The sequence below is a fragment of the Chaetodon trifascialis genome, chromosome 12 (genome assembly GCF_039877785.1).
Source record: "Chaetodon trifascialis isolate fChaTrf1 chromosome 12, fChaTrf1.hap1, whole genome shotgun sequence".
NCBI classification, from domain to species: Eukaryota; Metazoa; Chordata; class Actinopteri; order Chaetodontiformes; family Chaetodontidae; genus Chaetodon; species Chaetodon trifascialis.
Window position 1 is genome coordinate 19,886,964 of NC_092067.1, and position 24,242 is coordinate 19,911,205.

At 40.4% G+C, this 24,242-nt stretch overlaps 1 protein-coding gene across 1 annotated transcript in view; it reads left to right on the forward strand.

The window, feature by feature from the left end:
* Positions 1 to 24,242, forward strand: part of thsd7ba (thrombospondin, type I, domain containing 7Ba) — a 174,496-nt gene that overhangs the window by 107,493 nt on the left and 42,761 nt on the right. Inside the window, exons 10-14 of the mRNA XM_070976398.1 lie at positions 1,216 to 1,447; positions 7,669 to 7,784; positions 8,951 to 9,083; positions 9,700 to 9,803; positions 17,622 to 17,813. Of these exons, the coding sequence (XP_070832499.1) occupies positions 1,216 to 1,447; positions 7,669 to 7,784; positions 8,951 to 9,083; positions 9,700 to 9,803; positions 17,622 to 17,813 (777 nt within the window). The remainder of the gene's footprint in view (positions 1 to 1,215; positions 1,448 to 7,668; positions 7,785 to 8,950; positions 9,084 to 9,699; positions 9,804 to 17,621; positions 17,814 to 24,242) is intronic.

Below are 24,242 nucleotides of genomic sequence, written 5' to 3' on the forward strand. Positions count from 1 at the left end.
GTGTGTGTGTGTGTGTGTGTGTGTGTGTGTGTGTGTGTGTGTGTGTGTGTGTGTGTGCTGTATTTTCTTCATATGCCTACTTGTTTGTAAGTCTGTGTGACAGCACAGAAGAATTGGAGAATGCAAAACAGGCTGGAAGGTGCAGGTGTTTATTCGGCCATGGTTCAGTGACAACTCATTTTAGCCCTTCTGTGACTCACAGTTCACTTTAGTGCACTTTCCATTCTCCAAATGACACCTATGATCTGACTTTATGTGATCTGTCCCTTGGTTTACCTCCATTTAGATCGTACAGACCCTGCACTGACTGATGTAGTCCCAGTACACATTATGTATATTGTTAAATCTCAGCACACCCTTTAATGTGTATGTTAGGTGCACATATTTGCATATATGTGTATGTAGTACAGACACAGTGCATTCGCCTGTGCAGATGTGAAATATAGGAAAAATAGGATTAACAGACAAAACACAAAAAGCAGCTTCACACAATCAGGCTGTCATTGCATAAAAGTGAAAGGTGACAGTGTGAAAACTTTTGTACTAAATGTTATAATTTCTTATTTTCATGGTGATAATGTGCTCAATCACACGTCACACTTATGTACCTTCAGCTGAGTTTTTGCTTCACAGTGGTTATATTAAACCGACAGTGCCAATTTTCTCAAATAGAGAGGAGAAATGTCACATACTGGTGCAATAATAATGTTGAACTGTGATATTATTTTTGCTGTGGTACCCTTCTGCACAACCAACTTTTCACAGCTTTCAGCGTTGCCATTGCCTCATTGTCATTGAGGTTGTATATAGAACTGTACAGTATGTGTCCAAATAATGACTAAATAGAAGACACCGAGGGTACAGCGAGCCGGAACTGGGAAAGATTTTTATGATGTGCCTGTGGGCACTGTTTGAAATGGCCCGTGGATCGTGTTAGAGTGACCTCACTGTGACTTTTCATTTGTGATTCAAACTTTTGCAAGTTGTAACTTGTAAAGCGTCAGCAAAGCCGAACAAACATTTGTTTTGTCGCTAAGCAGCCAGCTTAATATTAGCATTTGACTTACAGCAACTCACTACAGCTTGTTAATTTAGGAAAAAAATCATTTCAGATTTTGTGAAAATCATATGTACCCTGCATGATATTTTTGATGGAGTAGCACTACTGCTGCGGTCTTTGACCCTGTGTTTTCTTTCCTGTTCGGTGGTGGCCAGGAGGGAAGGAGTGCCCAGCTGCTCCTGCCCTGGAGGAGTGGAGAGTCTGCAATGACCACCCTTGCATGGTATTCTATTGGGAGGCCTCAGCCTGGGGTCCCTGTATTGAGGATGCCTCCATGGGTCTCAATGGAACCAGCTTCTGGAATGGGACCCCAACCTGTGCTGTGGGTGTTCAGATCCGTAAAGTCAGCTGCATGAAGATGAACGTTGGACCTGTCATGAGTAAAAGGTACACGCTCTGTCCAGGCATCTCTTAAGCATCTTATTTCTACTGTATATATGCATAATGTATATATTATTGCAACTGTATAAGTCAATGTTGGATTTTGTGCATATTTAGATATATTTTATATGTACACTTTCAATGATTTTCCATATGAAAAGTGAGATTTCTCTCATGTTCTCAGCTGCAAGCATGTTGTTACAGGCATGTTTTTCAGGGTCTGTTGGATCAATAAGCTTCTTCCTTTCTTTCCCCTGTTAAGCTTTACAAAGTGTTGAGTCAGATGTGCTTGAATGTTGGCTACATTTTTGTAACACTTGGCTTTTCCTGCTGCTTTTGTCATATTGATTTTTTTATTGTCCCCACGAGATTTCAAGCTCTGTGTCGTCTTTTCACTAGAAAACCATATTCCAAGAAAGTTGCCAATGATTTGCAAATCCTTTTTGACCTATATTCAATTGAGAAGAATCGGAGGGACAATCCCCTTTATTTGTCACACGATGTTACATGCACATGCACACACACGCCACGCAATCGGTGAAACTTGTCGCATTTATCCCATCGTCCTTCCTCCGCAGCAGACCAGGAGCGGTGGGCTACCATCCAACCGGCACCCAGGGAACCAAATTGAGTGCAGTACAACAACATATTTGTGTTAAAACCTCAATGTTTTTTGGAAATGTACACTCACCGGCCTGGAAGTAAATCATGTTTAGGCAAGGCCACTTTGGCCTTTGTTAATACAAATTTAATGGGACAATGGGCCAAAACTAATTGTGCAATAACAATAACTGATAATTACATTGTATGAAGACAAAACAGTATATAATCAACAATTATGAGTCAGTGTATTGAAAAAGAGTACTTTATTGAAACTGTAACCTGAATATTTGACTTTATATATCATTTTATATGTCATTATATTAATAGCTATTTTTGTGTTTTAATGATTAAGCCGATGGGCTAAGGGTGATCAAGATTAATCTGAACAAGTTTCAACTGTCAGAATTTGAGATCATAAGAGCAGTCGTAAAAAGACTTCTACACATTAAACATTAAACACACTGATGAGAAACTTCTCCAGACGAGACGACGAGTCTCATCTCGACACTGCAGACACACAGCAGGTGACAGAAAGAGGAGGTCATATTATACAGGGAAATATTAGCTGTTTCTGGATGAATAAATGTCAATGTAATTTATAAAAGGGAAGCTAAAAACGGGTGAAGATTGATGAGCTTTAATCGGGAGGCATTAATGACACCATCAAGCATGTCTCATTTAAGAAAGTAGTTTAACACATGTACACAAAGGACAACCATTTACTGCATGCTGCTGTTAGAAAGTGAGTAAAATTAGCTGATAATTAGCCTGATCAGTCACCGTCAGTAATCAATACAAACACACATTATGAGACTGTAAACCAATATCTAGTTTATTTGCTGCATCACATGTAGTTTTAAATCCCCAACTTTCTTTTCAGGGCACATAACAGCCATTTCTAAACAGGGCATGCCAAACTGGCTGTGTAATAGATGTTGGATGGGATGTTGGAACAGGGGCCTGTTTACCACTGTGTTACATCACCTTTCCTTTTAACAACAGTAAGTGTTTTGGAACCGCGGACACTAATTGTTGAAGTTTAGAAAGTCCAATGTTTTCCTGTTCTTGCTTGATATACAACTTTATTTGCTCAGCAGTCCGAGGTCTCATTTGTTCTATTTTGCACTTCATAATGTGCCACACATTTTCAGTGGGGGACAGGTCTGGGCTGCAGGCAGACCAGCCTGGTGCTTGCGCTGTTTTACCGTGAAGCAATGCTGTTGTTAATTGGGCAGAATGTGGATGGCAGCATATGTTGCTCTAAAACCTGTATGAACCTTTCAGCTTTAATGGAGCCTTCACAGATGTGCAAGTTACCCAGACCATGAACACTAACAGCCCCTCCCCCCACACGCCATCACAGATGCTGGCTTTTGACCTTTGCACTGGTTATCATCCGGATGGTTCTTTTCCTCTTTAGCCCAGAGGACACAACGTCCATTATTGCCAAAAACAGTTTGACATGTGGACTCGTCAGACCACAGCACACATCTCCGCTCTGCATCAGTCCATCTCAGACGAGCTCAGGGCAGAGACGTCAGCGGCGTTGTTGATATATGGCTTTCACTTTGCATGATAGAGTCTTAACTCACATTTGTCGACGCAGAGATGAACTGTGATTACCAACAATGGTTTCTTAAAGTGTTGTAGAGCCCATGTAGTAATATCCTTTATACAGTTATGTCAGTTTTTAATGTAGTGCCACATGAGGGATTGAAGGTCAGGCTTTTAATGTTGGTTTTCAGCCTTGCCCCTTACATGCAGAGATGTCTCCAGATTTTCTGATTCTTTTCATGATATCATGCATTGAAGATAAGAAAATCCCAGTGCATTGAGAAAGGTTGGTCTTAAACCGCTGAGCTATTCGTCGACGCAGTTTTTCACAGTGATGAACTTTGCTCCATCCTCGCTTTGAGCCTTTCGAGGACGCTCTTTTCGTACCCAATCATGATACTCTCACCTGTTACCAGTCTTTTTCAAAGTAATATGTGACAGTATGTGACATCATGAAGAAAAGAAGCCAACCAGTGTTTTCCCTTTTCTGAGCATAGTTAATAAGAATTGTATTTCTCTTATGCCAATTTAAAATGCCTATTCATGAGTCATTATGCCACTATAAGAATAGTACTTTACACCAGAATATTTTCTTCTAGCCGTATCTGACACTGCTGCTTTGCTTAGTTTTAGATACCAGGAAATGGGTCCCGAGAGAAATGAAGGGTAAAATTATGGGTGAGGATTAAAAGGGCTTTGTGAAATCTGGGGGACGAGTTTAGAGGTGATCATGTTTCTCTCACAGAAAAATCATTTAAGTTTTAAGATTCCAAAAGCGTCTAACTTGAGGATATGTAGTGTATGCTTTTACTTACTGACAAATGACCCCGAGGACTCAAGGCACTGTGAAATTATATCCCCTGAGTTTTGTACATTGAGCTCTTCTTTTGTGCTTTGCACCTGTGTTTAGGATTTCTTTTTTTTTTTTTTTAATGTGAACCTGAGATTCATTTTGCTTATGCTCCACCATTATCTACTCCTCTTTCAGCAATACAATATCAAACACTGCTAAGGGCTTTTGTGCTGTCACTATAATGATGTTATAGCCCACACCAGGAAGATAGATTTATAAATAATTCACAAAGTTTGCCCTTCTTTAGCTCGATATATTATTGACAGGGCCATAAAGTGGATTATGGAGAGGCTTTTTTCTTATGAATGTCCTATCTCCCACTACAGAGGCTTTAATGAAAGCTGTCATTTCTGCTCCACCAACAGATCTCGCCTGTACAGTATGCCTGTGAATTCAATCACTTCTTTGCTATTCATAGCGAGCTGCAGCACGTTCATTTAATGAAACAGGGACCCAACACGTGGCCCTGCATGTTGCTATTCATTATGGTTGATTTTGACTGTTAGGAACATGTTACTTGATCTTCATGTTGTCTTTCCAACATGTGCAGAGTGTAAGACATGATCAGGCATCAAAAAACTGCGCAAATCCACCATAAAGATTAATACACAGTGATAGCATGTTTCCTGGACTGACAGGAGTGTTCAGACTCTGCCATTTCTTCCTTAAACTGTGTTCGAAATACAGGAATGCCCTTCATATTTCCAAATCGTTCCCATCTGAGGAGCACAGGCCCCCTGAATATATTTGAAGTTGAGCTACTTGAGAAGGGTCACTTCAGTCAGTAAACATCTAAGGATTTCATGCTTAGCAATAATCTCTGCAGTGAGCAGTGGCTCAATAAAAGGTTAGTAGGTGTTTCTTGGTATCAGTATGGAGCCCTCAGGACAACCGCAGATTGATTTTCACTTTAATTTGTCCTTCCCTTTGTCACATATTGAAGATAAAATATTCATTAAACTAAAGCAGTGGAAATAAGAGTGTTAACTATTTTTATTATATACCATATGGGTAATGATCTTTTTTTTTCATAATGACACACTGTAATGATAATTGTAAGTGGTAACATCAAGACTCCACTTAAAAGTTCCCCCAAGAAATATTACTCAATATTTAGTTTCTAATTATTTTTTGGACTCCTGCTGTTGGTATTAACTATGATCAGTCGAAAAAGCACAACAGTTGGTGCTACGCTGTGACAACAACTAAAATATTAACCTGGAGAAGTTTGTAACTAACTTGGTATCTTATGAAAATGATGAATTAGGCATTGCAGTTTTGAGGAGCTAATCAGGAGCGAGAGAGAGACATTTAATGTTTCCAAGCATGTCACAGCTGAACACCATGGCCTTGACTGCAAGTCTGATTCGCTCATTCTGGGCGTAGCACACAATATTCCCCCAGCTGCTCTGATGCGTTGCCATGCCCTCTGGCACGCATCACTGCAACGAGGGAGAGAGAAGAGGAGGGATAAAGCAGAGGAAGGATGGGTTTTATGTATCTTGCCTCCTTATGCTTTGGCATACTTTGATTTCCTTTCTGTGCGTGCTGGCTTTCTGCAGTTGCTAGGATGTGGCACCATGCTGGGTCTCTAGTGAGACCTGGATCTGGTTGTCTAGCGAAGGCAGTTACTCACTGTAAGGGAAAAAAATAAATAAATAAAGGATGTTCATGTGTATGTTTGTGTGTATGTGCTTGTTGATGAAGACATCAAAGCTCAGACTTATTTGATTTTACATAGCTGCATTAATCCACACCACTCTTAGGTTGCACAACACATAAAATGCAACACAGCCAAAGGGTGCATTACAGATATATTACACAAGATGTGAAGCAGCCGAAACACAGAGGAAGCGTGTGATTATTTTCTATTATAAGATGAAAAAAATTAGTAAAAGTCTGCAAAGTGCTCTGTAAAACCTGGTAAGGGTGTCCTTGGTGTGGCAGGAATGATTCATTGGTAAACAGTTTGCATATCCCCACTTTTCTCAGGTTTAATTAGCAGCCATGCTGTGGACTTTGATTGATTTTTCCTCCTAGAACACTCTGTCTCCTTGGTGGCAACAAAAGACTACTGTGGCTGCTCCGTACATGCATATGGGGAGATAAATGCACTCACCTGGTTGTTTAAACTGATCCTAAATTTGTTTCCCCTACTTGTAGCCACACAGTCCTGGTAACAAATTTCGTAATGAGATCGATTCCATGTTTTATGTATCTTAACACAAACACAAGTACCGTAATTATTTCTGTATTGAATATTGTTGATTAGCAATGCAAATGAGTAATTCCTACAGTTGAATTAATTAATTTTTTGGCAAACTGGGGAAATGGAACAAGCTGAAAACACAACATTTGCATACTATCGCCTGATAAAGTTGATATGATGATGATTAATTAACACATACAACTGCATCGGATAATTTCTGCTTGTTCTTCAGAGTGACCCCTTGAAGACAAGATGATAGATCTTTATCCTGATACAATAAATCTGACAACTGTTCAAGCATTCATTTGGATTCATTTCGCTCTGTTTCAGACTCTGGGTCTTAAACATTTTTCCATGCTCTCCTTTGTTCACCAGCCAGTTGCTAACTTTGTCTGCTGCTTGGTGACTGGCTCATAGTGTGCAATGGGTTTGCAAGACCTCTTTTAGCTGAAAACACTTGCCTTTTGTGATCGAGGGGATTGATTAAAATGAAGCTAAAGGACAGAAATCCAAAACAAGAACAGCCTTAAAGTCTCCATAGAGCTGAGAGGAACTGCACAGCTGGGTGAGAATTCCTCACTGCATGCAACCCCTTTCACATTACATGTAGTGTTTTTTGATCCATTGTTGGTATAAAGCATTTTTATTGGTGCAGCTTTAAGATAATTGGGTTTTAAAACTGACGGTTTTATATGAACCATAAAATACAGGCACTTGCATTTCAATGGTGGGAGGATTTTTCCTTTCATGGAGTAATATTTGTACCCTGGGCAGCAACTGAATGTGTGCGAAAACTGTAATTTTTTATATTTGTCCACCTTTTGGCTGAGCGGGCAGGCAGGGGGACATGTCATCTATCATGTGTTCTGTGGGGAGATGTGTGATGTCAAGGACAGGGCAGTTGTTTCGCTGCAATGTCCTGTTACCAGTGAGACTCGGGACGTTTATCATTCATCGCCTGAGGGATGAAGAGAATTTAAGACCACTCTTTGTCTGTTGTATGTTTAGGTGTTCGGATCCTGCTCGTCCAGAAACCGTCCGACCCTGCTTGCATCCCTGCAAGAAAGACTGTATTGTGACACCCTTCAGTGAATGGACCGCCTGCCCATCAACCTGTATGCCAGGTAGCCCTTCTCATGAATTTCTATGAACTTTGTTGGCCTGCCTTACAGCTCCTCAACCTTCTGACAATTAGCCACATATCCTGATACAGACAACCTCCTACTGTATCACTGTTGCTAACTAGCGGTGGTGGATGTAAAATATCAACATTTTTGTAAAGGTAGATGAGTAATGCGTAGGGATAGAGTGAATCACAACCTAATCGTAATAGCATGTTAAAAATGCTTGATTTGTTGAGTTTAGATGAGGTTTGCCCTTTAACCACATACCTGTATGGTACACAGTATTAAAGCTAAGAAGACTGTTGGTCAGACAAAAAAAAGGTCATTGCATGTCCTATATTATATGTCAACTCATGGAAAATGCAATGTTTTTTTGATCAATTGACTGATATATCTATAAAATGATATATATAAATTGAGAAAAATAATTGACAGATTAATCCAAAATTAAAATAATAATTACTTGCACCTCTGGACAGTGTATAATTTCATTTTAGTTACAGTATCAAGACTATGATGTAAGTCTCAGAAGGTTTGAGGCACTTAGCTTGGCAGTGTATGTTAATAATGTCACCAGAGACGAGAGACTCAAAATGCTGCCACGCAAATGTGCTCTCCCCTGATGTCAGTGATTACATTTAAGTGTAAATTACAGTGTTAACTGTCCATTACATTAGGCTGACACATCAAGAGGAAAATGGACATTTAATGTGTTTCAATATGTGTACTGTAAGTATCTCGGAAATCAAAAAGTATGTAATTGTTTTTGAAAGAATTGAGCAGGCATCTCGTCTCTGTAAATATGCTGTAGTCCATTGGGTCTGCTGATGATGTAATCAGTTTCTTAATTGCACCATTTTCAATGTTTAGTAATTAGTGTTGTGTAATGAGGCTTGGAGCTTGGGCCAAATGAAGCCACTGCAGTGTGGCGTGTCCGAAAACAGACTGCAGTGAAGCCACAAGGGCAAGCTCATCATGATCAGATCAACTTTGAGACCACTTGTTTGTTAGACTACGATGGCGATAACATGTCTCCCAGACCATATATGTCAGCCATTGCTCTCTGTATTATTTTACTCTCTCTGCCTCCTGGAAAACATTCACTTAAACTCAGCTGTGCCACTGAACGCAGCCTTTTTGTGAAGATTGTGTTTCATGTTCAACAGATAACGCCACTGCCGCCACACAGTCTCGATACAGGACCATCGTCCAGAGGTCTGCTAATGGAGGTCAAGAGTGTCCTGACACACTGTATGAAGAGAGAGAGTGTGACTCACTTCCTGTATGTCCACTGTATAGGTAAAAGCATCATTTATAACCAACCCTTGTCCTTTTTCACATCCCTGATTCAAAAGAAATTTGGGACACTTATAGTTTGAAATTATAACCTCCCTATCTAATGATTCCTATCACAGATGTATCGTATCATAATAATAGCAATAATCTATTTACATTGTCAACTCAAAATAATCAGGGATGTTTCAAAATTGTACAAATGGCCTTCTTACCTTCTTCAACAGGCTGCTTGTTCCTGCATTTTCATGTAATTTTGCCCTTTTTTTCCCTGCTGCAACACAGTGTGCCCAATGAAGCTCAGAAATGCAGCCATGTTTGACAATAATAGCATTTCACTGTAAGCAGTATGAGAGTAGGTGTCAAACATAATTATAATGTATTCCATTATATATGCCATTATAAAAACACGTTTATACATCTCAAGCATCTCACAACATTATTGCCCCCTTGTGACACTGATTATGCAAAAATAGGTCGCACCTTCAGCACACTTTGTCACGTTGTGCTATTATAGAGCAGATTAATTACAAAATTGGGGGAACTTTTGCCTGTCGCACAAATGAGGCTGGAATAATACACTTGCGTTCCAAAGTCTTTCTGTCTTTGTGTTTCCATGTAGGTGGAAGACACACAAGTGGCACAGCTGCACTCTGGTTCCAGACTCTGTTCGACGTGGATTATCTGGACCAGGAGAGGCCTGTGGAAATGGTTTGGAAACAAGAGGCAAGTGTTTTCTTTCTTTGCTGACCTATTTTATTCTCTGCACTCGTCAACTGCTACTATATTTCCAGTTTCGCTCTTCCATCTATTTACCATCCTTATTTAATGAGACCTAATAGCCCTTTCAGAACTGCTCCTTTAACAAGCAAGTGATGGAAACATAAAAGACGGAGGCAATTTGTCCAGAGAGTGTAACGAGATGAACCTTTCCGCCTGTTGTCTAGATGATCTCATCACAGCACTGGTTCCTTATTAATGAATGCAGCAAGTCTGATGGCCACAAACACATCGCAGCTGCAGGTTGAAAAAACAATCAGCCATATTACATACAGACACAGACGTGCGTGGACTGTCTGACTATAAAGTTTGAAAAAACTATGTAAAAACCTGTTTGGCTCACATAACGGTGCCCTTCCCAAAGAGGATTTTGATGCAATGATGAGTGCGTGCCTCACAGCTTGAGAATCAGGGGTTATAAAGTCTGACATTGAGAAAGTTCTGCAGTTTATAGTCTGCAAATAAACACTGAAAACGAACACTCACTGCATAAAATCCATTGTCACACAATAAAAGCAAAGCTATAAACAGACATTTTTCATAATCAACAGTAAGGAACTTTGTCACTGGCGACCTATGTGGATGAAAATAGAAAGCAGATGTTTTCATTTGTCTCCACAACATGCCAAATCAAAATGATTTCTAGTCATAGGTCAGAAAATATTACTTATAAGACTACAGTGCATAAAATATACAGGAAGGCCACAGTTTAAAAGTGGAAGTTAGCGAGAAGTCAGCAGCTTTCACATTTCTAAAACAAACCAAAAAACAAAACCCTCACTCGTAAATCCTTGTATAACCCAAAGTATTGGAAATGTCACTGAATAATGATGTCCAGCTCGGCCATACGCGTTACTCACACAGCAGCTTTCACCAACACATCACATAACAAGACAAAGTTACAAAAGAAAATTCTCTGTTCCAAACTAGTTAAATAGCTTTTTCATACGATCGTTCTTATTTCCTAATCTGTCATCACAGCCACTCAGTGACGGAGGAACCATTTCTGACTGCAGGCATGAATCATGACTGTTTGTTGCTCCCTGACTTGGTGACCAAAAGGCTGTGATTGGCTGGATGGCCTTTAAATCAAGACTGGGTGTATGTACAGCGCAGCCTGTGTAGCAGAATTAGCTCATGATGCATCATGACTGTCGGCAGCATATCTTAAGTATTGTATTGGGCCCCTGTGATTAGCACCCTTAACTGACTGTGTTTCCTGGGTGTGTGAGTGTGCTGTGTTGTGTGTTTTCGGGACGAGTCTTGAGCAGCGCCCTTCATGAAGAACTGTGTTTCTCCGAGTGGAGTTGTGAAAACGACTGCCACTGTCTCAAATCGTTAAAAAGCCCGAGTGTTAATTGGATCATTTCAGACTCTTTTAGAGGAAAGCAAATGTCCCAATAAATCCCAGAAACTGGCTGTTCCATCTAATTTACTGATGCGAATCAAGTGAAGTTTTCAGCAGCTTCCTGTGCCTGAACTTTCTAGCATTTCTGCTCTCACCATTGCTCACTTTTATTTGGCAGTATAATTATGACTGGCATTTCTCAAGTGAGTTTCTATGACTTTTTGGCGAGGAAAAGTGTCTGTAGTTTTCCCAGGTTAAGAGCATCCCTCATTGACCTTTAGAGCTTCCTATTTGAATATGATTACAAAATGACAAAGTTAAATACCTGTGACATTTCCAAAACTGAGGTATGAGTGTGAAATTTGCAGTCGGTAGAAATACAGAATTTATATATAGATTCCAAGCTAAAGAATTTATCCAGGGGTTTTTCTTTGCTCAGTGGAAGCCTGAACCTATTCAGTGAAACTTACATACATAGAAATGTCAAAGTGGGGCATAATTAGGACACAATAATTGGGAATAGGGTCGTCTTAGGGGCAGAGAAACTTCGAATAAAGGCATATCAAAAGATTTAATGACAGCAAGTTATAGCATGGGTCTAACAATTATGTTATTCAAGGACATTTAAAGATTGACTGCATTGCCTTGACAGAGCTCTCCATATGGCATCATCCACCCACACTCAGAACAAATGTAATTACTCTTGGAAGTGTCCAGTTTCCACGTGATGATGCTTTCAGCATACATATAACTGTAAGTCCAATTACACGTTGTGCTTTATGAGGAGATTTAAGACATGTTCTGGGCAAAATTCCTTCCCTCTTATAGGTTTAAACATGCCCATGGAAAATAGTTATTGGTCAAAATGAGAGAATGACTTAGAAATATATGTGGGTGTATGTAGGTATACGCATTAGTGTGTGTGTGTGTATTTACAGTAATCTTGTAGGTATGTGCACTTGGGGGACTGTGTGTGGTGGGTTAATAAAGCCGCCACACTCACAGATGGAGGCTACGCTGGGTGTGCGGGGACGCCTGCCGAGGTGGCTGCAGGGTGTTTGCATAGACTGTATATACAGTATGGATGAAACAGGTGGACATGTGTCGGTATGTATGGAGAGTCCTGTGGATGTATGTATGGTAAGTGTGCTGATGCATGCAGTATAGATAGAGATGTATATGTTTTACATGTAAAAATCTATAGTTTTTAATGTAGCCTATGTGATAGTACAAGGTTCTTCAGTCATCTGTGACTTGTATTGCTATCCTTGTACTCCTGGAAAGAGGACCGCAAAGGAAATAGGTTATCCTTCAACTTTATTGTGTTATCCTCGACATTTTCAATGAATGTGTATTCATCGCAGTGTTTGTGACCTGTTATACATATATTTTTGATGTGCCAGATAAATGAAATCAAATCCATTTTTTATTTTTCCGTTTGGAACACTTCTTGCTTTTCTGTTATGCTGTTTGAAATTGAGCTTTCCTTGACATAAATTTCGGTTACACTCATAACATTCAACATTATGTTATTTTCCATACGCTCGGTATTCACTGCAGGGTCTGTATTCACACCGGTGGGAATGGAGTGTGGGATGGTATGCACTTCAAATAGTTCTCTTCATTGAGAAACTGAATGTGAACAAGCAAGTTGTGCAGCTTTATCATGTCAGACATTCATCCTGTTCAGCTGAAAAATTCCCACCTTCTCTTCTCTTCTCTTCTCTTCTCTTCTCTTCTCTTCTCTTCTCTTCTCTTCTCTTCTCTTCTCTTCTCTATACATATATATACATATATACATACACACACACACACACACACACACACACACACACACACACACACACACACACATATATACATACATATATACACACACACATATACACAGTTTGTAAAACATTTGCCTCCGCCTGCATTGGTTTGTCTCTAGGTTAGATTGAGCGGTGACTCCAGACTGCCTGTAGGTGTGAATATGAGCAAGTGAAGTGTTCTGTGTGTCAGACTGACTAGTCTGCTGGGATTGGCTCCAGCAAGACTAGTTATTATATGAACATAACGTTACTAAATGGTTCAACTGTGAGTAGTGACCATGCATTAACGTAACAAAATGTTTGTAAAACATTAAAGAATAAAAGGTTACGGATACTTATTAGCCTCATCCTGTCCATCATATGTTCACTCTCATCATGACCAACAATGCAGTCCTTAAGAATAGCACTGTACTGTTTTAGGGGTGTAATCATGTCTCTGTCTTCTGGCCACAAACAGAAGTCTTTTCCATCTAACTGACCAGAAGTCAGTTTCCCAAATCTTCTCTTTTCTGCTCCTTCTTCCTCTGCACATTCATGGAGTCATACAACCTACCGTGACTCCAAAACCTTCCTCTATTTTCAGCTCACCTTTGCTTCCATTTGTGCCGCTAATGCATCTGTCTGTCATTTGCATCTTTTACAATGACTTTGTTTGCATTCATGCTGCATCCGAATATCTCTGAATGACAGCATTTCTCACATTTTCTTTGAATATTGGTTTGCGTCAGCATGAAGCAGAGGATGTAAGTGCATCAAACCATAAACTGTATGGTGTATATTGCACCAATCTCTGGGCTGACCAGAGTGTTTCAGCCTTAATTAGGTAGTTTTTGTGTTAAGTATCATCAGTGACATTCTGTCTGAACTAACACTAACCGAGAGTCAACACCAGACTCACAACCACTGCTGAAACCTCTTTAATTTTCCTTGAAGTAAGCGTCATTTTGGTTGCCAGGTTGGCTTTCCTGTGAGAATTACAGGAGTGTTGGTTGCAAATTGGATGACAAGTGATGATGAAAGAAATAGCAATTACAGAACAGTTCAAACAGCGACGATGGATTTTCAGCACAGTCAGGAGCAGTCTGATTGCAGGACACGTTGGCTCAGTCATGTAATGTAAGGTCAGAATCACAGCCAAGTCTCAGACATGTGCGTGTGATTGTGTTTGTGGTTTCCAAAGCCAGTATGCCCTTGGCTTGAGCAATGTCCCAAGCCAGAATCAAGGCTGCATGTTGAATGAATGCTAATGTTTAACAAGTGTAAAATGAGGTGTGGGCTGTGGTACATGAGCTCACCTGACACGCTGGGGGCCACGGATAAGAGGCGTGACTAAATAAGCCAAGAATCCTAACCCACAGCCAAAAAGAACTCTTTCACTAAATAGAACAGGCAACTCGGAGTGTTGTAGCTGTATGTTGTATAAGTTGTAGCTGATAACTTGGAGTATGCAATGAGCTAATGGATTTCACAGCAACTACAACGCACTGTGTCAAAATTCTGCCAACCTGTGGCTCACAACCAGCTGGATGTGTTACATCCCTCCCTGAGAAGAACTAGGGACTGTTTTGAGAAATTATTCAACAGAAAATGAGTCATGCTGATGATCTTTTGCTGCAGGACAAACGAGACTTAATGGCCATGTTGAATCCAATCCACATTACTCTCACCAAGGCATCACATAGAGGAACAGTATACAAGCAGGACGCCTGGATTAACATAAAGATTATATTTGTTGAGAGGGGTTTGATGTGGGTAAAATCCTCAATACAATAGAGGACGTTCTGGTTCGAGTTGATAAAAAGTATCAATTGAGGTTTAAAAAGCTGGAGTGTGACAATCCTTTTCAAAGCTTCTTCTTTCAGCTGGCTCTCAGAAATGTTCACCTTTCTGAGTAACTGTGTAATTAAAGACGATCCCTGTCGGTGGCAGAGATACCGTGACAAAAATTCTCCAGAGGAGATGATGTGAAAGGCCACATAAATGGGCTTGGGCAACCAGAGGCTGAAATTATTGTTAAAAATGGATGGCATCCAGGTCAAAATCAGAATGTCAGCATTTGCAGTATGGGCTCTGCTAATACAAGACACTGGGGATGACAGAATGGGGTTGTAACTGGTGGGGTAAGTTGGGTAAGACAGAAGACCATTCAAGGTGACGGACAGAGCTGAATGTCTACACGGATGCATAATCATCCCACAGTGTTGCTAATTGTATCAATACCAGCTGTTAATTAATTGTTGTTTTTCAAACAGATTTGTTAAAAGGAAAATAAGATTCACCTTTGAAGGGCCCCCATAATATCATCAGCCTTTAACACGTACACTGAAAAATACAAGATCTTTTTTATATAGCTGCGATTGTCACTGTTACGTAAATGCACTTCGGTAATTGCCAACATTTCCCTTTCAGTGCCTTTGTGGAAGCCTTGTATGTAAATGACCATCCCACACATTCTCGACAGACGTGTAGAAACCCAACAGTTTTTGTCAGAGGTCAAAATTTAAAAGTCAAATAGAAATCAATAAAATGGATTAAAGGCATGTTTGTATATCAGTAAAGCCTCAAAGACACTGAGGCGCCGTGTGGAGGAGAAGTTTCTTTCGCTTTGCTTTACTGAAATCCCAGAGTGTCCATGAAGGGACGATGCATTTGAACACTCTTATGTTGTCTGTAGTGTGTGCCTCCTCTCCTATTTCCTCTTTACAGAAGCTACAGTCCAATCAGCTGCTCCTGTTCAATCAGTGCCTGACAAAGCTACAGAAGTCTCCTCCTCCTCCTCCTCCTCCTCTCTCTCCTCAGCTAACAAACTGTGCAGGAGCAGAGTGTCCACACACCTACTGATTTGCTCTTTGTTTTCCTTTTTATTTGATTTATTTAATTAACTCTGATTAGGTTTATCACCATTTTTGAGGTTTCTCATTTATTTGCTTCCCTCTTAGCTCGGGCTGAGCCACTGAGATGATTATTCCTGCAAACATTCGTGCCAAGTGCCATGCAGACTGAAATATCAGTGTTGGAAATGATGTCTTACCTGGGGAGTGTTTGAATTAAGTGTTGTATTTGATTCACAACATTACTGTCGCTATTCACATTCTGCAAAAACGATACAGTGAAATGAACATTTAATCCATTTCACAAGTTGCTTCGTCTCTTTATGTTCTGTTGAAAACAAATTGGTTAAATATCCTTCCAGAGATGAAAATTTAGATCTTTTTTGTCCCCAACTTGCATGTTGAACCATTCATTAGACCAAGCAGCACAATTTATCAACGCTGAGACACGGTGCAAATGCATTATTCAGTTTTTGTCAAAATAAAACTCACATCCGAGATATCAAATGGGACGAGACAGATTATTACATTACAAAACAAAAAGTCTGTGTTCTGTGCAATGAGGGCCTAGTTAGAACTATGCATTAATAACCAAATATTAGTATGCTCACACACATGTTTTCAGATAATACATATCTTAAAGCAAAGACATTACGCCAGTGTCACAGGAACCCTCATCAGTATGCACCTTGCTGCTTTAGTATGCAGCAAGGTGCTCCAAAATCAAATCATCAACTCTACAGAGGGAACCTGTGGTGTAAGGAAATTTACTGTAGTTAGTATTCTCGGGATATGGCTCTCACAAGAACATGCCAAATTTCTCTTTTTTTTTCCTCAGTTTTTTTTTTCTTTCAGAAAAGACAAGGACAATGTTCACATTTTCAAGGTAGACTTTTGCTCTATTATGCAGCGGTTCTGATGTATTATATTTTTTTTAGATTTATATTGATTATGCCTCCTGCCCTCATTTCGTATTTAAGTGGAGAGTTTTTTCCTTAACTACAGATAGCTGTGTTTTTTTCTCACAAAAAGTGGTCATAATTCTTTCATAGCTTTCATTTTGATGTAAGAGATATAAAAGAATGTCAAGAAAACGTGTTCAGGGGTATTGGCCACGCCGGACCGAGAAGTCTGCCTCCAGTAAATTGAATGCTACATCAGGTGTTTAGTAACCCACCTGGTCTTGCTGTGTGTTTTGAGTATTCTTTGCACATACAGGCACATGTTGCAGCTACCTGTACAAGACTGGGCTGAGATCTCTTTATTCCTCATTGATCGTGTGCAAATACTCTGATTAGAGAGTTTATGCACCATTCTGTCAGAAGTATTTAGCTTGCACATTAATCTGTTATCACGAATGCCTTGTTTTTGTCCAATAAATCATAGTTATCTGAAGAAGTCTGATAAAGGTGTTGTGCTTGAAGGTTGAATTAGCATTTCACGAGATCTTGACATGAGAATTGCACAGGGATATTCTTTACACTGTCGCTATGACTTATGCACTCACTATTCTGCAGACCGTGAAATCCTGCATTAAAAAATTATTAATAGATCTTTCTGTCCCTGCTCCCGTTCAATCAAACTGTGAATATGAATGTAACTGAGTGCTTAAATCAGGCTTATTCTCACACAGATGACCATGAGAATATCTGTAGGAAGATTTAAAGCAACACAGTGACTGAACAGAACTGAACTGAATGACTGAAGCTGGTGAGGTGCGATCTGTTCTGCATAATTAGAGTGACATTCTTGCCTCGACCTGTGTTTGCAGGAGTCAGTTGCGTTGAGGAGAGCGGCGACTTGGCCAATATGACTGAGTGCCTGCGGTGGGCTGGCCCCCTGCCTCCTCAGAGCAGAGAGTGCCGGGTGGCTTGCAAGGACGACTGCACACTAACTGCGTGGGCCAAGTTCTCTGAATGCGCTGGATGTGGCAGCTCCCGCAGTCGGAGACGCTCGCTCACAGGTAAAGCCCTTCACTCCCATATTGTGAGACGCAGAGTCAACCATTTCTGGAATGACTGGATCCCTATGCACAATCTCAATCCACGCAAACGATGTGTTTTTGCCGCACGTTGGTTGCTGTTTATGTTGCTTTACATCCCCATCCGCCTCTGCGAGAACCCAGTATGGAAACATAGTCACCTTGTACACTCTTCCATGAGGAAATCAAATACATTCCTTCATGTTCAAGGGTTGTCGTCACCCCAGCGTATTCATGTGCTGAAAAGCCCCTGTGCTGTGACACATATACAGGAATCCAGTCCTGCCTCTTTTCTCCTTCCGGTTCTGTTACTGTAACTTCCCACTGTCCCTGTAGTGTTATGTCAGGTCTTAAATTAGGTCTCTCACAGCTTGTAATCCCTTATTTCGGTGCAGATGGCGAAATCTGAATTACATGCTGTGGTTGCAGACCAGGCTGGATACTATTTGTCTTCATGAATATTTGATCCGATGCCGGAGGGGTTGTAGTAAACATACCCTGTCTCCTTCTATAATGCTCTTAGAATCCAACACATGAAATCAGCCTCAGCTCTGCGGTGGGTTTTATTTGGAAATTGTGTGTGTTCATGTTCAGAGGGCCGTAATGGTCATAATGGATCAGCATTTCAACTATTTTATGCTAACTTTAAGACTTCCTTAAATTTCTCTGTCAGGTAAATTGATGGAAAGGAAACCCACTGCGGGTTTTAAGCTCGAGTATGTAGTTAAGGAAGCTGGCAGCTTAGCCTTCTTAGGTCATGTAAGAGTGTAGTCTGTATGAAAGTCGTTTTAAATGTCCAGAAGGCTGTTGGATTTCCTGAAAATGGAGAGAAGACAATAAAATCTTCATCAGCTCAAGTAATATGTTTGTGGATTGGCTGAACCCCTATAACGAGATTCATACAAAGAACATCGGGAGGTGCTGTGAATGTTACAGAATAAACACAACAGCCCTATTACTGATGCATGGAAATAAGGTTGCAAATTAGCAAGGTGTTCGTGCCAGACAAAGCACGCAGCACAAGCAATATAATTCTCTAGTTTGCATTGAGTACATTATGACAGACGTTCTCAAGTTTTGCATATATCATTTTTTGGCTGTCGTAATTTAACATCCTCCGTCGTATCAAACCACTTATCAACCATAACAACGGTGCAAACAAATCAAATTGAGGGCTCGGAAGGAGGAGGAAAATGAGCAGTCACTCCTCAGCAATGTGTGACACCCCAACCTGCCGCCCGCTGCCTCACACACACAAGCAAATCACCGGATTTGGATTTCACACATTTGATGTTACACCTCTGACTCTGAATGTCTCACTCCTGGTGTTTGGGTTCGGATGTTCTCTCTGCATTTTCCTACTGCTATCCAAAACACAGCGTGAGTCACTTGAACTGGAGGCTGTAAACTGACCTGTTTGCGTGAATGAGTGCGCACTGTATGTGTGACTTTCTATCCATATGAGGACGGCGGTGGCAGCTCAGGAGTTAGCGCTGTCCTCTTAAAGAATGCAAGAATGTTCTGGATCTGAGTCCACAGGGAGGCTGCTGCCTTTCGGAGGAATTTGCATGTTTATCGCATGCGGGTTTCCTCCTGGTGCTCCAGTTCCCTCCCACAGTCTAAAGAGGACATGCAGATTAGGTGAACTGATTATTCTAAATTGCCCATAGGTGTGAATGCATTGGTCTGTCTAGGTGAACCTGTCTGCTGTCCAGAATACACACCGTCTGTATGCTTCTGGCCTAATGTGTGTTTGGATTCTGTGCAGTAGGTCACATTATGACTTCCCTTCTTTCTTCTTGGCTGGCTGGAAGTGGACACGGCTTATCAGTTAGCTCAGAGATCCAGGTGTATTTACAGCAGCGCTCATGTGTAGCAGCATTGGAGAGTTCACTTTGGGCTGCTGAGAGAGAGCGAACACCTTTAGGTGAGAACCGTCAAGATGAATCCCCCCCAGATTTGTTTGCATTTGTCTTTAGTCATTACCTTTTTCATTTACACACACTGTATGTTAGAGAGCGGCCACAGACTAGAACAGACCCGATACAGTGGTCAGAGATGCATTTCGCTTGCTGGGACAGACTCCTAAACCAGTTAAATGAGAACTTGCGACTGCCCTAAAGTAAGAGAAGTGCACGCTGGATGTGGAGGCTTCTCAGTCGACCCCTTTGCAGACTAATATGATCCTCGGCAGATGATTTGCATCTTTAAAAGTGCTTCAAGTAGCATTTTTAACATCATATATCATCTTTAACTGATACTGATGTGTTGATGTATTTACAAAGAATAAATGATAAAGAAGATTGAAAGCCCCTTTCTATCACATATCAGCAAAACAGAGAATTACGATCTAATTTTCATTGTTGGTTTTCTGCTGCAAATTTGGTGTCACTCCTTGTAAAGAGCCCTGAAAAGTGCATAAGGGATGGCAGTCTTCTACTTTGTTTATTTTAATTATACCAATCTCTTAACATTACTAGCGTAAAAATGTATTGATGCTTAAATGGTACATATTTACTCTGATGCAGCTGTAATCGTGAATCTGTCTCCTGTCACAATCAAGGCTGGCTTGGGAGGGAAAAAGTTCAGGAAATGATGCGCGCAGAAATGTTTTTTCCCCATTGCTTTATTGGCAAGTATTGAGTTGCAGCTAATTTGTTTCTCAAGCAGCATGTTGACTGTTGTATGGGTGTTCAAACGTTAAGTTCTGTAAATTATTTCTGCCACAGATCAGGGAGCAGAGTTTGTATGTGTGTATCTATAAACGCTTAACTGCAGATAAATGGTTTAGCTCCACTATCCAGCTTTGTTACTCAGCCATTCCAAATTGCTCCGACTCGCTTCTTTGTCAGGCTAAGCTTTTAAGTACCTCGTGTGCATCATTCTAGCCTGGCCTTTTGCAGAAATACTGTAGTTCTAATGGTCAATTTGCAAGGGAATAAATTGTCTCTATTTTGTTATTTCTCATTTATTTAATTTAATTCTTTAATTGTATTTATTTATGAATGTTGATTGACTAGAGGAATCCACTCAAACCTACAAGAAAGCTGAAAAAAGACTAACTGAACGTATCGCACCGGGCTGGAGTGCAGGAAGAGATTTCTGCAGGATTTATTATGCACCTATCTCACAGTACATGGATTTTACTATCAGGCATTATATTACAGAGGAGGACCGCCTTAGAATAGAGAGATCTCTTCTTTTATGACATGACTTTTATGTCAACTGCTCTGACACTGTTGATCTGCATTATGAGCTAATAGATATTGTAATATGTAGGAATTATTATGTAGCAATATAAAGTCACAGAATAGCATCAGTTATGTTTGCTGTGTTCCCAATATGAGCACACATTACACTGCTTGAAAGTTTGAATTATGTATTTCAGTGCTCTTCTGTCAAGGTTGGAACTGTCACACCCATTTTGTTTCCTCTGCATGCCACTCTTCATGTTAACTCCTACTGCTCTGCAGCTAACAGCTGCAGTTAGCGGCTTCACACCTGTCAGGAAGTGATAAACAAAGATGTCAGAAAACATCTGATGCGCTCAATTTTCAGTTCTGAAACAAACACTGAACCATCAGTTCAGCCTGCGCAGGTATGCATCAACCAGTAATTTAACATTAAGGTGATATTGTGTCTTGCAAATCTAACTACCAGCTACTGTATGAAAACTTAACATTGCATTTCACAACGTTAAAGATGATTCTGTGTCAATAGCAATTTATGTTTTTAATCAATTAAAATGAGTCAGATCAGTGAGAAACCAGGGTGTGGGTCACTCATCCAGTCAAGCGGAGGAAAGGTTCTTGTCGATTTTTCTCTATTGACATCTTTATCAAGCTAGTTCATCCATGACCTGGCCTCTCCACAATAAGCTAAGGCTCCTTCACTCACTCCACATTTGCAGATGCTTTCCAGGGCACTATACTGCACAGTGTTATGGCTGCTAATGGAGCATCAGCTCAACAAATATTACATAGAGATCACTTTGAATTATTAAATTACCGCATGTTTAATTCAAGTACATAATGTAAAAACAAGTTGGATACGGCAGACTTAAATGCAGATTGTTTGTGGCGCCTGCTGGCCTGTGTGGTCCTATCGGCTGTAATGTAGTTGTCAAAGTGAAGTGTTGTTGCACTGGCGCTCCTCAATCAACCACCAGCAGCGGCGTATAGATTGAACAGATTGTTGGTGAATTGCTGTGCGGTGGCAGTGAGTTCACACTCTGAGAGGAATGTTTGCAATCAGAGCCACTTCAGAAACAGATGGGCTGCTCATTGGGTGCACAGGATGCCGAGGACACCCAGGATCCATGAAACAAATAGGGGTGCACAAGTATAGCAGGATTAGCAAAACTGCAATGCAACTATTTTAACAGGCTGTGTGTTAGATGTGTTTGACTTTTCTTTTACAGGACAGAAACAAGGTGTTTACTTTAATTCTGACAATTATATAGTAATTTGCTTGTTCTTTGGAGGCTGCACATTAAAGCCACGCTTCGGCATGATGCACAAAGTGTTGACTGGCTCTGTTCTGTTTTAAACAAACAAGGAAATAACCACTTACAAAGCAATATTGTACAAACATAAAAACAACAGGTTATGTCTCATTTATTTCCCTGTAAATCAAGACGATGACAGGTGTGAAAGAAAAAATAACAATATTCCTCTAACAAATGAAAAGTTTGATTCTTAAGCAATAAAACATCCTTTCCATATTTATTACACTGGGAGGTCTTGCTGTTATCCTTACTTGGTCTGGTACAACCAGCTTCTTATGGTGGCTAATGTTAGCTAATGTTAACAAACTCCACATTACTGGGTCAGTTTGCTCATCTCTGTCTGTGCTACTGTCACATCATGCTTCAAATATTTCCAATAGACTGATTAATATCTGGCATATTGAGATAATCAGCAACAGCCGATGCAACAATGCACATTTTTAATTTTCAAATATTTTTCTGTGTTCAAGGGATAATGACATAATTTATTGATTTATAATGTAATTTATAAATTCTCAGAAACAAGGAGATGCTGCTGTCTGCTGGTAAATGTTGTTGTTAAGTGCACCAAATCTTTATCTATGGAGATTTAGTTGATAGATTTAAAAAAAAAAAAAAAAAATTTATCAACGGCACAGATCCACTTAAGCGAACAGAAACAATGCAGACAGTGACATTCCTGTTAAATAAATGTTCATAAATGTCAGATGGAAACCAACAACAACATGATATCTGCATTATGTTATTATTGGTAGCACGGTGGAACAAGTGGTAACACTGTCGCCTCACAGCTAGAATGTCCCCGGTTCGAATCCCGCTATGGGCGTGTCCTCCATCATGCCCTTGGTGCCAGCTGCTCGAGGAAAAAGGGGGCCTTTCCGTGTGGAGTTTGCATGTTCTCCCCCGTGTTTAACAGGGGTTTCCTCCTTAATAACCCCCACTAAAAACATGCAAGAAGATCACCACCTGACCAGAAATTGGATCCCCGGGCGCCAGTCGGATGGCAGCCCACCGCTCCTGGTCTGCCGCAGAGGATCGACAGACTGAGGATAAATGCGGAGAAAAAGAATTTCATGGAAAGCATGGCGTGGAGTGTGCAACTAACACAATGTGATTAATAAAGTACGTTTCTTTCTTTTTCTTCTTCTTCTTATGCATTATATCGCCATCGGCCATTAAAGAGATGCACATCACACAGAGTACCCTACAGCGCCTCTGTGTTATGTGCAAAGCTGGAAAGCATTTCTAACACATGGTTAATGTTGTGAAACAGTCACAGGCAGTTCAGGTTCAGGAATAATCTCACAGGACACAAACTGCAGCCTCCTGGGTTAAGGTTGTCCATATGACCCATCACTTTACCCTGACCTCCATCCCTCCAAGGACTATTTCACTCTTTGCTTTACATCTCTTTGCTCTGAGCTTCAAATATTGTCCATGGATCGATTTACATTGGAGTGATTTGAAAGCCCGGAGCGTCTCATACAGATGCAGAGGAGCATGACAAAACGTGGCTGTTTGACGACCTTGGAAAGAGACTCACATTTCACTGGTTTTATCACAAAAGCAAAAAAAAAAAAAGAGGTAAACACAGCGTAACTCAACAGGAGATATGTTTAGTGTTTCCTGTTTGTGGTCCCATTCCATGAGCACACATTTAAGTTATCTAATGATAACGCTGTAGAAATGTTATGTTGTTAAACAGTTTGTCGGTTATTATCTGGTTGATAATTGCATTTTATAAAATTTTAATCAATACCAGCCAGTTTGTGAGTCCGCTGCTGATACATGTAATTATATTAATAAGACCAGTGAGTCTACAGCTGTGCTTGCAGCTCTGTGAGGCACAGCAGTGCTTTTGACCTAAAGATGGCGCTAAGATGAGTTAACGTATCAAATCATTA